We start from the raw sequence: 15,823 nt of genomic DNA on the forward strand, positions 1-15,823 counted from the left end.
ATAAAACTGACTTTTAAATTTTATGGGTTTTTTTTCTTTTGACAGTAAAAAAAACAACTCTGAAAGGTTAACTTGGAAAGGGGAAATTTCCCTGAATTCGAAGCAGTGTTGAAAGCTTATTGAATTTCCCACTCTTCATTCCTCAACACGGCTTTCAGAAAATAAATGCAGGAACATGGCAATCAATAACATTTTGTGAAAGAAAAGAGAATTTGGGGTAGGTCTTGGCAGATATGTAAAGCCATGGTTACAGGCATGCTCTTCAGTAACTGTCTCGTCACATCACTCTTAGGAAAAAAGATACTGACGAATCTCTGGCAGAAAACAAGTGGGAATTTTCAAGTAGCAATGAAAAGAATTTCTGCAGGCAAAACCAAGCAATTCTGGCTGCTCAGGGATTTCATTCCAAAACCAGTATTTTCAATCAAAGGATTGAAAGAGGAAGAGGATATGGAGAAACGTTGATGCTTCTGTGCCTCTGTACTTTCATACACATTGGTAACAGGCATTAAAACCTGAATAGAAGTGTGTGCCACAATCACCTGGTGCATGAAATTGGCCCTGCTTGTACATCCTCAGCTGGAAAATCTCTGGCTGCTCCCTTACACCCCAAATACTGGTTTTGACCCATTCTTGCAGTGAGTTTCTTTCTTAGCTCAAGGAGTGCAGCAGGAGCTCAGATCTTTGAGGAAGGTCATGTTCATGTGAAATGTTAATAACAGTCACAAACATCAGCCAGTCCTCAAAATGCTACCACGCAGGAGGTAAATGTCAATCTCCTCATCCTGCATCCAAGACAGGCTGAGACATGCAGGTTAAATGACTTGCCTGAGGCTGTGCAGCAGCTCAGCAGCAGAGTGAGAACTAAGGCACTTCATGGAGAAACACATGCTGCTCTTAAAAGTGATGACTGGGGTGTACTTGACAGGGTTTGCTACTGCTTTGAGCTCAAAGGCAGAAAACAGCTTCATTTTTAATGAAAAAACCAATTTAACAAATTTAAAAGGTTGCACATGCCGGTTCATGGATGAAGCAGCAGTTGTGGGGTGTTTCTAATTGCTGCTTTTTAATAGATATCAGTAAAATGCTGTTTAATTTGCTACTAAAAGTCGAGCCTTTGCCTCGTTGTATCTCGTGCTAGGGGCAATGACACAAAGCTGATAAAACAGCAAAGGCAAGATTTCTCACTGGTGCAACAAGGAGCTTGCTGACAGTACCACAGGGTAGGTGCTCAGCTGAGCTCAAGGGTCAGTAAAACATTCAGATATAAAACCTGTATTTTATAGGACAACATTGTCAATTTAACTGCAACCCAAACATAAAACTGTAACAAACAAGCTTTCACAAAACCCAAGTCCCTATTAAAAATTTCTAAAGAAAGCAGAAAGCAGAAAGCAGAATTTTTAACAAATACTTTCCCTTTCAGATTCTGAAATGCAAATAGTGTTATTTGCATTTCAATAAAGCTGATTTTATTGACTTAAATACCTGTTCTGAGAAAAAAATTCTGTACAGAACAGACAGTAAATTATGGATGGCTTTTTTCTCCTGTTTTAATAACTAAAATTTTCTTTGGAAAATATATTAATATATTTGTTTATGAACTGACAGCAGTTTATGAACTTTCTTAAATAATCATGGTGATATAGCCTGCTATTTTTGCACATTACCTTTCCAAATATACCCAGTCTCTTAGGATCAATGAAGGGCTGTTTCAGAAGTGATCTGAAAGGAAAAAAAGTTTCTTTTTACTTTTGTCAAAGTAAAATGGTGGGTTTTACTTTCTAAATTTATGATGTAAATAACATTATTTGTGCATTAAGGAATTGCTACACATGAAGATCATATCAAAGAAGAAATTACATCCATACAAGTAGTACTGCACTGGGAAATGTGATTTGCTTCCTAATTCCTTTTTCATAAGGCAAACAGTTGGTGTTTGGCCAATCTCACCTAATTTAGATCTCTGATTTTAAGCATCTTGTCTAAATTATCCATTTACATCTGCTTTTCAGTTAATGGAGAGAAGAGAGATACCCTTTAGCATTCCTACACATGTTGGAAACTTCTCTCATTCTGGGGAGGGTCATCCTTCAGAAATGCCAGGAATTTCCACTGACTAGAGCTTAAATGACTGGCTTTGACCAGGTGCCTAGCACCAGCTAAAGGAAAGTAAAATGAATGGAACTTCTTGAATCTAGATAATTATGCAAATAATTAATTCTCTCATTAAAGCTATTAATCATCTGTGGTGAATTTCATAAAGAAAAGACAGAATAACCTGAGGGGAAATATCAGACACAGCTGCTTATTCATGGAATGGGTGAAGCACTGACCCCTTTCAAAAGAAGAAAAAATATCTGGCTTAAAATCTGTCTTTCCCTGGGAAAACCCAGGAAAAATCCATCCAGACCTTGGTATGAGCCATTTTGACACATGCACCCTGAGTAAGGAGTGTTGTCCAAGCTATGCATGACTACTCCACAGACAGAAATTACTCTTTTCTGCAGCTGGTAGAATCATATCAGTCTAAGAATGATAATGCAAATGAGAAATAACAGGCATTTGCCAAAATGCTCTCATTTCTACCACAGAGTTCTGGAGTAATTGCACAAAGCAAATGGAGTTCTAGTGGTCTAAATTAGAGCAATATTTTCTGGTATAGGCCTAAAATATTGTAACACAAATGTATTTACATGTTAATGTGGACAGCAAGAAATTTACCTACGGAATATGGACAAATATGAATTAGCTCAGGTGGCATACTTGGATTGCACAGAGCAGTACAGCTCTATCAAAGAAAGCACCAACTCAAAGAAAACCCAAAATCACCTCTTTAATCCTTCCATTATAAAGAGCAAGTAAAAATCAAAGTTTCAAAATCTGCAACAGCATTAAAAAACAAACATGAACAATGCAGATAAAACATTCTGGGCAGTTTTAGTCCAAGAGCTCATTCATCCAGGTGGAGGCAGGGTGAAAGACAAGAAGAGTTTGCACATACGTACTCTACAGCTGCTATTTGGTCCTTCACTTCCACTGATCCTAAGCACCGATGGACCTCCTGTAGGATCTTGAGGCCTTGAAATCCACTCCCTCTGCCATCAAATCGAGCTACGATGACATTATCAGAGTTGACAAGCACTGAGTCCCAGTCAATGTGAAACTTATCTGTAACCAACTGGCTGCCTGGAGCTTCATCACTGCAAATACCAACACACCAGACACAAACGAAGACTATTGACAATGTGATGCACTGTGCCGAGCTCTGATATTTTATTTAGCCTGCGTGGCAGAGTTCAGTTGGTTATGCAACCCTGCTGAGCTACTGTCACTTCCATCAATACCATCCCATTAGGGCTGCAAGCCCTGCAGCAACAGAATTTCTTTAACTTTATAACCATTGTGCTGCGGTGCTGCCAGTACCTGAATGCACTTTGCTGAAGGACACAGAAAATTCAAGCAGGTAGTGTTGCTTATAATAAAGTTAAAGAAAAATCCCCAAACAATATCACTAATGGCTAGCTCAGTTCTGGGAAGGCTCATGCAGAATTTGTAAAGTCTCACTGAACACACAATGAGGTAAATTCATTCAGGACCCTGATTACCATTCTGTAGGATATACAATACTATTAAGAAGGATGTCACCTGAGAAAACAAAAATAATTGCATTATTGTATTCTTGAATAGTTTTTTTGAAATACAGTACAAAGAAGACTAAAGCATACACTGGAGAAAATTCTATTTTCTCCATCAAAATTCATATGAAGAAATGGATGCAGGCAGGAGTGATAAGTCCATTTTATGACAAAAAAAAAGGTGGTTTACAGCACAAAAGGTGAAATAGAATGGGAGAATGCAGTTTCTAGAAGAACAATATGATTTTCCATTGAAGCCAAATACACTATTTTCCTTACAAAGAAAGTAAAATGTCAGTTTTAAAAGGGAAGTTTGTCATTATTTTCCCCCAAGATAAACACAGAATAAAAGAACAGGCTACCATGAAGTTGTACAAAATGCAAAATAGTTCTATGCAGGCTGCATCTGCCAGTGGAATGTAAATTAAAATGTAAAAGTGTCTGTGCTGACTGTATGGAAATTAAATTGGATGGTCTGTGGGAATATCCTGTCTAAGGTGAAAGAAAGATGAAGACAGAAATTATTATTTTGCCAAATAGACTTATGTAAACCCTGGGGAGGAAAGAGAGAGAAAATATCCTCCAATAAGTCCTGTCTTAGAAATACAATAATGTGCTGATTCAGTATCTGGCTTGGGCTGTGGATAACACAGACCACCTTCAAGGTAATCACTCAGTTAATTAACAAGCATATGATGAGTGTGTGTGTTCTCAAGTTCAGTCAGACCTATTTATGGAGTTGCTATCTTATGTACTGAAATCAGGATTACTTGGTAGCAGACTCAGCCACAATATGTTATACTTGATTTACCATTATCTTGCACATCAGGTTTATACTTGGCTTTATAAAAAGAAAAGGGTATTTTTTTTTGTGTTCTTAACCAATTCAATTATGATTATACTAATTACTAACATTGTGAAGCAATGAGTCTGGAAATACTGTCAAGTGAGCTCTGCAGAAAAGTATATACTCAGGAAGTACATAATCATTATTATTTGCAATAAGGAGCAGAACAATACTCCCATATCTGCTCAGAGTAAGATTTTCAGAAGCCCTACACATTGGCACAGATGTTTTCACAATTTATCATTACTTCCAATGTAAGTATTTATCATTATTTCCAATGAGCCTCAGACCAGTTACAATCATTTGTAAGTTATTCCAGCTTTCCACAATAATACATAGAAATATCCATGTTTGACTAGGTAACTTTCCAACAGATTAACACATTCCACTCAACTCAATGAAAACATTGTGAGTCAACCTGCTTTCCTCCCTTTAAATATGAGAACAAAACTAACACAGTGATCACATTTGATTCATACATGTTCTGTATCTCGGTTATATATACATCTGATGGATCTAGATATCTATGTTATATTTCTAGACACTTAGGAATAGGGGAAGCACCATTACACTTATAAGCCCTTCTCTAAGCCAGAAACTGCTTAAAACCAAAAAAGTATTTTAAATCAAAGTGAATTCCTCCAATAAAAAAGGAACAACAAACAGAACCTCAGCAAGTCTCTCAGTGGGTGAGAACTGACAGTGTTGGTTTCTTAAGCTCCTTTTGGAGGTCATAGCTGGGCTACTTTTGGGCTCAGAGTTTAAACACTATACATTGTCCAGCCCTGCATGATGGATTGTTTGATGTATTGCTTCAGGAAGCAATTTTCCAGTGCCTAGTTTATTTTTTAGAATGTCCATATTAATAGTCTGTGATAAGCATTTAAAGTTATTTCCATTGAGGTACATATCAGAACACCTATTAGCAACAAAAGGTCTCTTTACTCTTCAGCTGTCACTGCAAAATGATACTGAGCATCTGAAGTGTTTGTCCTCCACAGAGAGACAGCAGGCATATATTTCCCAGTATTTGCATTATGCCTGTCTATATTTCTTATAGTCTTTTAATGGCTTGTTTTCAAAGCTGCACAAAAGATTCACTTTCCAACCCTAATGCCTCATCTTGCTATCCTGAGAGTGCATTCACTGGGGGCATAAACATGTTTGACTCTTTGTGCAAGGCCCAAACTTTCACCAGTTCAAATCCAGGTAAACCAACCCCTGCTTATGACCAAAATATAAAAAAATAAGTAAACAAATAAACCCCCCCCCAAATACCAGGACAATATTTTCATTGATTCAGTTTTACAATATCAATTTACATATTGGGCAACTTTAAATGGTATTAAATAATAGATAGTGATATTTAAGATACATTATCTACACATTTGAAGGAATGAGGTTAAATATGATCAAGGCAAAATAAAGAATGATTATCAGCTCTGATTTTATTACCCAGATTAAATGCCAGAGTCTTTACTTAATCATTTCCTGTGTGTTACCAAGAAGTTTATCTTCCAACTTTTTTAATGAGTAAGGTGAACCATAATGAGGAAATCAAGGATTTGAAATTTAAACTTTGATCTTAATTATATAGAAAAGAGATGGTAATCACTTTTTCAGGCAATTACCATGCAGCTCTCTAATATATAGTTACACTGTGTGTATTACATCAGAAGGAAACTGAGTGTGAAACATTATCAGTGGTTTAAGAGAACAAATGGAAGAAAGTGTTTTAATCTATTTAAAATTTTATGGGCTACTCATCACAGTTCTAGAAAGAAAAAGAGTGCCAGACAACATAACTGGTTTCTACATGAGATCTGTTAGACAGCCCAGCTATCCAGATGGACATAAATTTTACCACAGCAATACAATAACCTACTATTTGAATACTGCAGCTTGCTTTGCAGCTGCTAATGGATGAATGTTCATGCAATCTTTATGCTGATGGTTACAGCAAAATCAGGTCCTGGTCCTTAAGCTGAGTTTAAGGATGTCTACATGGAACTGTACTCAGTTCACACCCAGGTTTCACACCAGGAGCAGATTCCTTTGGTACAAGCTTCCTTCTAGGATTCAGCCTTAACACTCAGGCATCTGGGGACCATGTGCTGGAAGTTCAAACATACCTGCAGACATCCCTGCATGAACACTTAAACCTTTTCATAGTCATGCACCTTTGAAATAGCTACTAGCTTTCAGTGATTTGAAAAAAAAAAAAAAAACCCCGAGTAACAGATCACATCAAACATCCTCCCCATAATAAAATCACTCATCATCTTCCTCCCTCTTTTCTCTTTTTCCTCTTAAAAGTGCAGTGTTACTGAGATGGGAAAGCAAACACCTCTTCTCTGCTAATACTCCACTTTTCTGCTCTTATACCTTCTGGATTTCTATTTCTAAGTGCATGTTCCCTGGATCAAGATGTTTCACATAATCTCCTTTCCAAAAAATGGACATACAATTAAACCAACATTCTTACCAAGGACATTGATAAACACTCATTTTCAAAGGTTTTTCTCTCAATAGCTGGAATATAATGATAATGATACCATGGCTGAGAATGGAAGAAGGAAAGCAGGGGCAGCTGAACAGTGCAAAAGACAGCACTTGTTATCAGCCCCCAGCTCTCATCTAACACTGGTGGCAGTAGGAACAGGGTGTTTCTCCATCAGCCCCAACAGTACCACTCTGGGACTCAGGAAAGTCAAATATCTGGGAAATTATATCATCTACACAACTAATCAATGTTCCCTATAAAAGCTACATGCTCTCTTTGGACCTAAATACTTTTCTCTTTTTTTCTGAAAGTAGTACTTCTGATCATGAAATAAACTTTAGGATGTCAATTTGGAGCTGTGTAGGTCAAGAAATTACCCCCTACACACCACAGATATCCAACAGTTCTTTCTCAGGAGCTAGACAGAATTTATTAGGCTCAAATAATCATCCCACAAGGGAACCTCCCATAACTTCAGTGACAGTTTGCAGTTTTATATTTCATTTGGGGACCTCTTTAATAGAAAAAGGGATTGCTGGCAACCTTAGCTTTAAGTCTGTAAAAAGCTGCTGAAGAAATACAGCTTAATGTAACTTCTTTTTCTTCTAGGGAAAAGGAGGACACAAAACATGCTACAGTGCATGAGCCAGGACAGATTTAAAATTTTCAGTTTCATGCTTTCACTAGTGTACAGGGTTTTCTAAAAATAACCCCTGCTAAAGGTAACCTTGAGAATTCAATATTGCAAAGAATCAGACCGAAAAGACACAAAGTCTCTGTACAATAAATGTAGATAGAACAATTTGTATTCATAAATTGACGACTTTCTTTTTTACCTCACATGCCTATCATAAAAAACCCCAAAACAATTATAAAATATAACCATACATCATGACTTGGCCACAGTATTTGCTCACTGGGTACCAACAACTTTGTTAAGTTTAAATTCAGAGCCTGACTCAATACTCACTTCTTTCAACTCTTGATATCGAAAAACAATTCAAAATAATATTTTCTTTAGCTTGTGATTTCCTGGCCTTGGACTTGTCAGGTTTCTGATCCTTCCCTTCTGTCTTCTCCAGGTTCTACATGAGTTTATAACCCCATATTTTCCCACAGCTGTATATGGCAGATTATGCATTTTTCTGGGATACTTGAAAAGGGAAGCGTCGCACTGCTTACACCTTCGTCTTTCCCTGCTCTCAGAAACAGGAACAAGCACAAGTCCCTGCAGTGCTGCTGGGGTCAACTCACAGAGTCAGTTTGCCTTTGGCACTCGTATAAGAGCTGCTTAAAATATAATCATGCCTCCAAGATCATGCTGCAAAGATGAAATAAAATTCATGTGTCCTGTTTCTCCACAAGGGAAGAAAAATCTGTTCATGAGCCAATTAAAGGAGAGAGCTTCCACAACTGCAGATAATTACAACTGAAAATTCTGAGTTCTAAAACACAAACTGGGCTTAGAAATAAGCAGGTTTGTGCCTTTCTGTCCTGTTATCTGATCTGAGCAGGGGAATTTGGGATCATTCAGCAGCTCAGGTCTGTAAACACCTCACATCCAACAATGAGGATTTGTGCTGTCGCTGAGGGGAGATCTGCTCCAGGTGACACAGCTCAGTAACGTGGCATTTTCATCAACTTAGCAGCACACATCTACATTTTACTGAAATTCACATCAATTTTTTCCAGCTGGGACTGGAAGGAGCTCTGTAGGTCCAGGAAAGCTCTCTCCACCCATGCTGAGTTTAGGTGGAGACAGGAGTGACGCCCTGAGCTGGCCACACTTTCCCAGGTAGGCTCCAGGCACTCTCATGACTGTTCTTTTCCTCTGCTACACATGTACACACACATAACTTAAAGGCTGACTCTCCCTGCAAGAACACACACTCCATCTCCTTTTAAAGGAACAGCATGGGTTTCCAGGGAATACCATTCTCTTCCCATACAGCTTTTCTACAAAAATTCACAGACTTTGGATCATGCCTATCATGCCTTCAACCACTGAAGATCAAAACTAACTTTTATTTCATTCTGGAGTTCCTAAAAGCAGTTTTGCTTTATGCATCTCAACTGAGCCCCTTCTGGAAGGTCTACTCATTTCTCTCAGGGATAAAATAGAGCACATGCTCTGAGGGAGATGCTCTGTGGGCAGGATCAGTAAGAGTCCAGGAATCACTGCAGGACTTCCCAAAGCTGCACCATCAGAAACACCAGTGCCTCCCAAACATGAAAGCACAGCAAAGCACAGTCAGGTTTGACTAGCACAAAAAACCCCAGGCATCTCTACCAGACAGCACCTGTCACAAAATCTTCCCAAGAACAAGCTTTTTGATTTCTCAACTCAAATTCATGAGATAATTTTTCCTACAAAAGGTAAAAACCAAAGAAACAAAAAAAAAAAAAAAAACACCACAAAAAAAACCCAACAAACCCCTAATTTCAGATCTAAATATTTTCTACAAAACACTTTTTTATTATTTTGAGTGATTCCAAGCAGATACTTACATTATTAATAGAAGGGCATACTGGTTTCGATCCGTGAAATCTTTTGGCAGTGACAACTGTAAAGGGAATTCTTTTAAGAAAAGAGCAAAACATTAAAGGCTGGTAGTTACACAGATGAAAAACAGTAACATTTAAACAAAACTTTTGGCTTGCTAAAATAACATTTTGCCAGATTTACCGTAATCCTCAATGTGAAGCATTTTGATTTCAGTCTTGTAATTCTTTTTCTTAAGAGCAACTTCTTTCAACACAGGGTTATTTTCCAAAATATAAAACTCTAGAAAACAGAAAGAAAAACCATGTTGAAAGGCATGGAGAATCATCACACCAGAGATACACCAAGATTCAAAATAATTTTACAAAAAGGAAAAATGTGCAATGATCTTGCAAATTAATCTTGCAATTATTCTTGTAAATTAATTCCTTCTGTAAATACTTTTTTTATAATGCAGCTACTTTTCAATTCAAAAAGATGCACATCCAGTTCATTTTTTCTGGCTTTGGAGGGCTTTGTTTTCATTATGCAGAACCAAGGAAATTCCTGATGACCAACATGAACATCAGCATCTTTGACAAATCCTAAGAGCAGCTGCAACAGCACAAGGCTGCTCTGCTGGGCAACATCCAAAGCCTCATGCAGGCATCTTCTTCCTCAATATTACCTATTCCAATGCAATATTTAGCCAGCACAGCTAAATGTGGTCACTGTATGCCCTTATTTGTCTTCTGCACTCCAGCCAAGAGCAAGATCATCAGCTTGGTTTAAAGCTGCAGACTAATTTGTTGCAACCCTTTTACACATGAAAGAATGGCTAATTTGTTGTGGTTTTTGTTGGCTTTTTTTTTTTTTAATTCAAATTACCGATCTTGCTTCCAAAATTTAGATTTTTTAAATTAAATAATAAACTCTTCACTTAGGGCCAAAACAGATAATCTGAGGAGAATGCTTGTTCTGGGCAGTCAACCAAAATGGTATAATTATAGTCTGAGGATAGAATAATTGAAATAATCCTTAATCATTCCTTTATGAATTGAAGAGGATAATCTCATCTTGCACTGAAACACTAATGGTAAATTATCTCTCTTATTATTTGGCTTTTTGTTGTTACAACAAACAATGTCCCTCTATCCTGACTTGCTTTATTTTACTCTAAGGTGCTGCACATAAATCTCAATTTCAGTAATTCACACTCCATAGTACTTTAGATGCAGGTAATAAAGAGCAAAAGCCTGCCTACACAGAAATGAGGAGCTCCACAGAAGTCTAAAACACATTTATTTGAGCAATAGCTCCCCTTTACTGAGCTGGATAAAACTCCCTGCCGTGGGTGAGCTGTGGAACTGGGCTTTGCAAACAAAAACAATGGCATTACAAAAAAAAGGGAAAAAAGAAAAAAAAACCCCAAAACTAAAGTGCAGATATTAATTAACACTTCATAGCATGGCACTGTTAATTAGGATGGTACTTCAACATGCAAGATTAGCTCCACTGAACAGTGACTGGCCCAGAACAAAGGGGATGCACACAGGTTCAGTTCAGGATTCCTGGATTCTGGGAAAAATCCTGAGGATAATCCAGTTATTGAAATGAGGATTTGTAAGAGTTGGTTTAGTGCTTTTGAGTGAAAATTTTTCCCTCATTCCTGGAATCCACACTTCCATGCTAGTGGAGTCACAGTGGAGCTGCAGGTGGCAGAGTTGTTACCTCTGCTTCACCACCAGGAAAATTCAACTGCGAAGGACAGTCTTCCACTAAAAAGCACCTCAGCAGCCAAGAAACAGTAAATATTGGCATCAATATGCAAGAAAATAATGAGTAAACCTTGACAAATAGAGGTATAGAGTACCCTCCTAAAAAGCCTTTATTATTGGATTTGTCTTCATTGAAAATGTCAGTGGAGTTGTTCTGGTTTGAGAAATAGAAGAGAAGGACTAAACACCAAATGGAGGTCAGCTCTTATGATCAATCATCCTAGGATTGCACCTGACGTCAACATAATTGGATTGCAACTTTAAAAACACCTCTAAAAACACAGAAGGTGTGCTGCAATGGCAGCCTGATCTACATAGGAAGTGACAGGGATGAAGACCAACCTGCCATCTAATTTACTCAAGTGTAAACAGAAGATGAGTCACATGCATTTAAACCAAAAGATATCTAAAAATCTGAAAAAGTTTTAGAATTCACTGCTTTCCTTACCATTTGCTGATGTGGATGTTGCTTAAAAGGTAATTAGTAGCACTTTATATGAATTAGTTTTCATGTACTTGCATGACATTTTCATTTGCTTTGTCTCCCTTCTCCCACACTCCCCAATGAAATTAGTGATGATAAGAAAACTTATTTCATAAGGTATACTCACTTTCAGTATTACTTGTCCTGTGCACACTTACAACTGGAACACCTGGTCCTGTTTTGAGGAGAGAAGAAAAACAGAGGAAGGGTGAGGTAGTTCAGTGACAAAGAATGGGAGCACTAGTTACCACACAAGACAGGATCCTGGAAGCTCCAGACACACAATTCCCTTCAAGCACAGCAGAAACTCCACTGGTACCTCTTGCAAATGACACAGGCTGGGCTACAGCTCCATCAAAGTGTGAAACAGACACTGCCTTCTGCCTGCTCAGCAGCCCAGACCCTGCACCCAGAAAGAGCATTCCTTTTTTTTCTTTAATAATCTCGTTTTGGTTTTAAGTCATGACTAAAAAAAAATATGGATGCACTTAATGGCACTGTTTAAAATATAGCAGCTTGACAGGTTGACTGGGAAATTAATTAATGATAATATCCACTTATTTAATCTATGGAAAAACTATAGATGTGTTGAAAAATATATTCATATTATTATCTTTTTAAGAAGCTCCCTTGCTATGCCAACTCTACAAAACCAACAGCATCACAGTTAAATCAAGGTGTGATGTAGTCTAATCCTATTTCACGTTCTTTATTTTCACTGCACCACTAAGAAACTAAAAACAAGGAATAATTCTTCATGCCAACAGCTACAAGGTGGCATGTGAAACTGGCATGACCAAGCATTCAGCATACTCAGAAGTGGGTCAGTCTGCTGTCCCTGCTCTGAAGATCCCCACCAGTGCAAACCTGCAAAGAAAATCTTTTGTTCTCATCCCCAACATGGAATTTACACATCAGAAGCTCTGTGTTACTTCAGTGCTTAAATTACCAGCATTCAGTCACTATTGGGTGATGAAGAACAATACAGAAAAGCTGAAGTCCCTGAGGACCCCATGGCAGATGAAGGCATGGACCCTTTGAAATGAGGAGTTACAACTCTCTTTTTGAGAAAAAAACCAAAAAAAACAAAAAACAATTCCCTTTGAGAGTGAAGAGACAGAGCTTAATTTATGTGTTTTGAGAGGTTGTCTCTCTCAATTAATTATGGCATGAGCCTAGGGAAATGTAAATACCTGAAATAAATAGCATGATGACATTCACAGCCTTCACTGAAGATTTTTATCAGTTTCATTCTCTCCCTCAAGGGGGACGATTGACAAAAATCTTACAGGTAGATGGTTGACAAATCACAGCTTTCTGCCATACCTCTCTAAGAAAATAATTTCATAAGATGTCTCTTTTGCTTTGGTTTGTTTTTATTTCCAGCTCTTTTTACTTCTGAATTTGTCATTTTGCTTTCAATTCTTATTTGAGAAAGAACATTTCTGAGCAGGGAAGCACCAGCATTTTCCAACCTATCTCTATTTGTCATACTAAAAGATGGAAGGATGATGACATTTTGAAAAAAGGGAGATTGCAGTAGATTAAAATGCTGATCAGAGGAAAAAAAGAGACAAATTTGTGTCAGAGGCATTGTGTTACAGTGCATCAGAACAAAGCACAACACTTGGATTTCCCATTGACCTCCTATCAGAACCTCAAACCCACAGCTTATTTCCAGCTGTATAAAAGGGGAGAAACAACCACTCCCTTTCTAAACTATCTTATTTGAGTGGAGAGAAAAATATCTTGCTAGTGTTTGTGAAGTGCCAAAGGAAAAACCCCCAAGCAGTGTGGAAAGTAAGTGCAAAGGATGTGCTTGCCAAAACTGAGAGGCTCAGGATTCAGTCCTCCACCTACCAGGCAAGAAATAACTCCTCACTCAGGAGAGTCTCTGGAGATGGATACAGCAGGTAAAATGAGAGATCTCCTGGCTGAGGGAAACTAAGAAGGAAAAACAATCCTAATAAAGGTGCTTGTGGGTGAACAGGAGGTTGAAGAATTGCAACTTATAAAGACAGAACCAGTCCAGAGTCCCCCAAGGGTTTTTCTGGGCAAATTGCTTTTGTCACAATTGGGTGAAGGCTTTTTGCTGTGGGAAAATGAGTGTGAATGCACACAGCAGACGTGCCATTTGTCTCCTCAAAGCAGTTTGCTCAAACTCCCACAAGCAGAAGAGTTTTGATGCCACTTCTATGGTGACCTTGCCACCAGTGTTGACATTGCCAAATGTCCAACCCAGGGCCCTGGCACTCCACAGGGGCCACATTCTGCTGTACCTGCCAAGCTCTGAGGAAACACAGCAGAAGACCCTGAAAAACTCCCAGCCAGCATTAACTCTACATTAATATTAGAGGCAGAATAAATTAATGACTGTGATTTAGCATCCCTGCCCAACATCTACTGCAACTCAGTGGAGTGTAGGTTTAATCCTGGGAGGATGATCTACAGCCTTCCCAGCTCAACCAGAGAACTGCCAAAGTCACTGAAAGTCGAGCTTGTGAGTAATCACATGCACAACCTCCTACTGGCATCCACATTTTTATACCAAAGAAGCACATTAAAAATTACAGGCTGAATATATTTTGCTAAAATAGTAACAAGATGCTTTTGGACCCCGGCACATTGCTGATTCAGAGCAAAAAACTCTTCCCAATTTACCAACCCTCTCTCCTGCAAGAATCTGAGATCTACCCCAAAGGGATTATGTCAAGCACAAGGGAAAACTCTGCTTAAAGCATGAGGAGCTCATTACTCAGAGAAGGACCTCAAGATTAGCTCCATCATTTCTGCTGCAGATTTAACCACTTATAAATCACACAGTTTGTTCATTCTTCTTCTAATCAGCTGTACTATAGGTGCATTTCCACAAAAAAAACCAACCCAAAACAACAAAACTGAAAACAAACCCCTTATTTTAGCCAATATATATTCATAGTTTCCTTATTTGGATACATTCAACGCTCAAGTCAGCAGGTATTTTATTTTTGTGTGGGGAAAAAATAGTAAAGTTGTAAAAGAAATAGAGAAAAAGCATGAATGTAAAATGAGCTATTTATATGTATTTCAGATGAACTGTCATCTGCTCTTTGCACTTTGATTCTAGCTATTAAAAAATGCTGGGGGATAGTGTCTGTAAAATTTTTCAAGTTTCAAGGACAACAGGTCTAACTATGTACTTTATTATGCATTGGCTCATGCTTTTCTGAACCTTTTTTATCATTTATATATCAGTGCTAATTTCCTATGTGTAGGTTATAACTTTCTCTGTGTGGAATGGTTTTCATTTTTTTTGTTTATACAGAAATTCTGAAGCCAGCTGGTGCCATGTAGTGCTACTGGAATGCAGACAACAGTAAAACACTGTGAGTTATTTATTACAATTGCACTGATAAAGAGGATCTGTCCCTGGTGATTAAACCACAGCTGTTTTTTGGTAGATACACCCATACACATAATTATGATGGTGTACAGATGCACTGCACATACATGTGTACAAACACTGCTAGAGAACACAGGCTCCCATTTTTTAACTAGATATAGTCCCACTAGACCAATCCCAATATATAAAATAATAAACTGTTACAAGCCACAGTACCATCACCAAAATCCTGAATTTTTTGGTGAAGGATTTCTATTTAGGGTCAATGTAAGCTGATGTCCTTTATTTGGACAGCGGGGTCAGGATTGGAGCAGCTTTCTGACATCACTCATAATTTAGCAGAACATCTTTAATTTAATCATTTCACAGAACATCTTTACTTGCAGTCTTAGAATGAGCTCTGTACAGAACTTTGAGTAATCCACTGCTGACCTCAATGTTAGAGTCCAGCCTAATGCCCTTCCCAAGGAATACATTAATTCAGAAGCCAGCAGCATTGCACCCTGTGCATTTGCTCACCTTTACAGTGCAGGAGAAAATGCCTGTTCATGGGGCTGAACTTGGCACTGAAGTAGGTGCACTGCTCCTTCTGGAAGTCACACGAGAGACACTGACGGTTCAGTGACCCCACTGTTGATACACTGGGGGAAGAAAATGATCAGAAGCATTTTACATTGGAATAAAATACAACAAAATAACCTTGGCTATG

At 38.1% G+C, this 15,823-nt stretch overlaps 1 protein-coding gene across 3 annotated transcripts in view; it reads right to left on the reverse strand.

Moving 5' to 3' along the window:
- Window positions 1-15,823, reverse strand: part of DPP10 (dipeptidyl peptidase like 10) — a 245,255-nt gene that overhangs the window by 8,020 nt on the left and 221,412 nt on the right. For 2 of the 3 annotated variants that reach the window (XM_058809979.1, XM_058809977.1), the window contains 6 exons: window positions 15,634-15,755; window positions 11,860-11,907; window positions 9,675-9,773; window positions 9,497-9,566; window positions 3,009-3,203; window positions 1,671-1,725 (listed from right to left, as the gene is read on the reverse strand). In XM_058809979.1, the coding sequence (XP_058665962.1) occupies window positions 1,671-1,725; window positions 3,009-3,203; window positions 9,497-9,566; window positions 9,675-9,773; window positions 11,860-11,907; window positions 15,634-15,755 (589 nt within the window). The remainder of the gene's footprint in view (window positions 1-1,670; window positions 1,726-3,008; window positions 3,204-9,496; window positions 9,567-9,674; window positions 9,774-11,859; window positions 11,908-15,633; window positions 15,756-15,823) is intronic. The other variant, XM_058809978.1, reaches the window with a different exon arrangement.

Source organism: Ammospiza caudacuta, chromosome 8 (assembly GCF_027887145.1).
Source record: "Ammospiza caudacuta isolate bAmmCau1 chromosome 8, bAmmCau1.pri, whole genome shotgun sequence".
NCBI classification, from domain to species: domain Eukaryota; kingdom Metazoa; phylum Chordata; class Aves; order Passeriformes; family Passerellidae; genus Ammospiza; species Ammospiza caudacuta.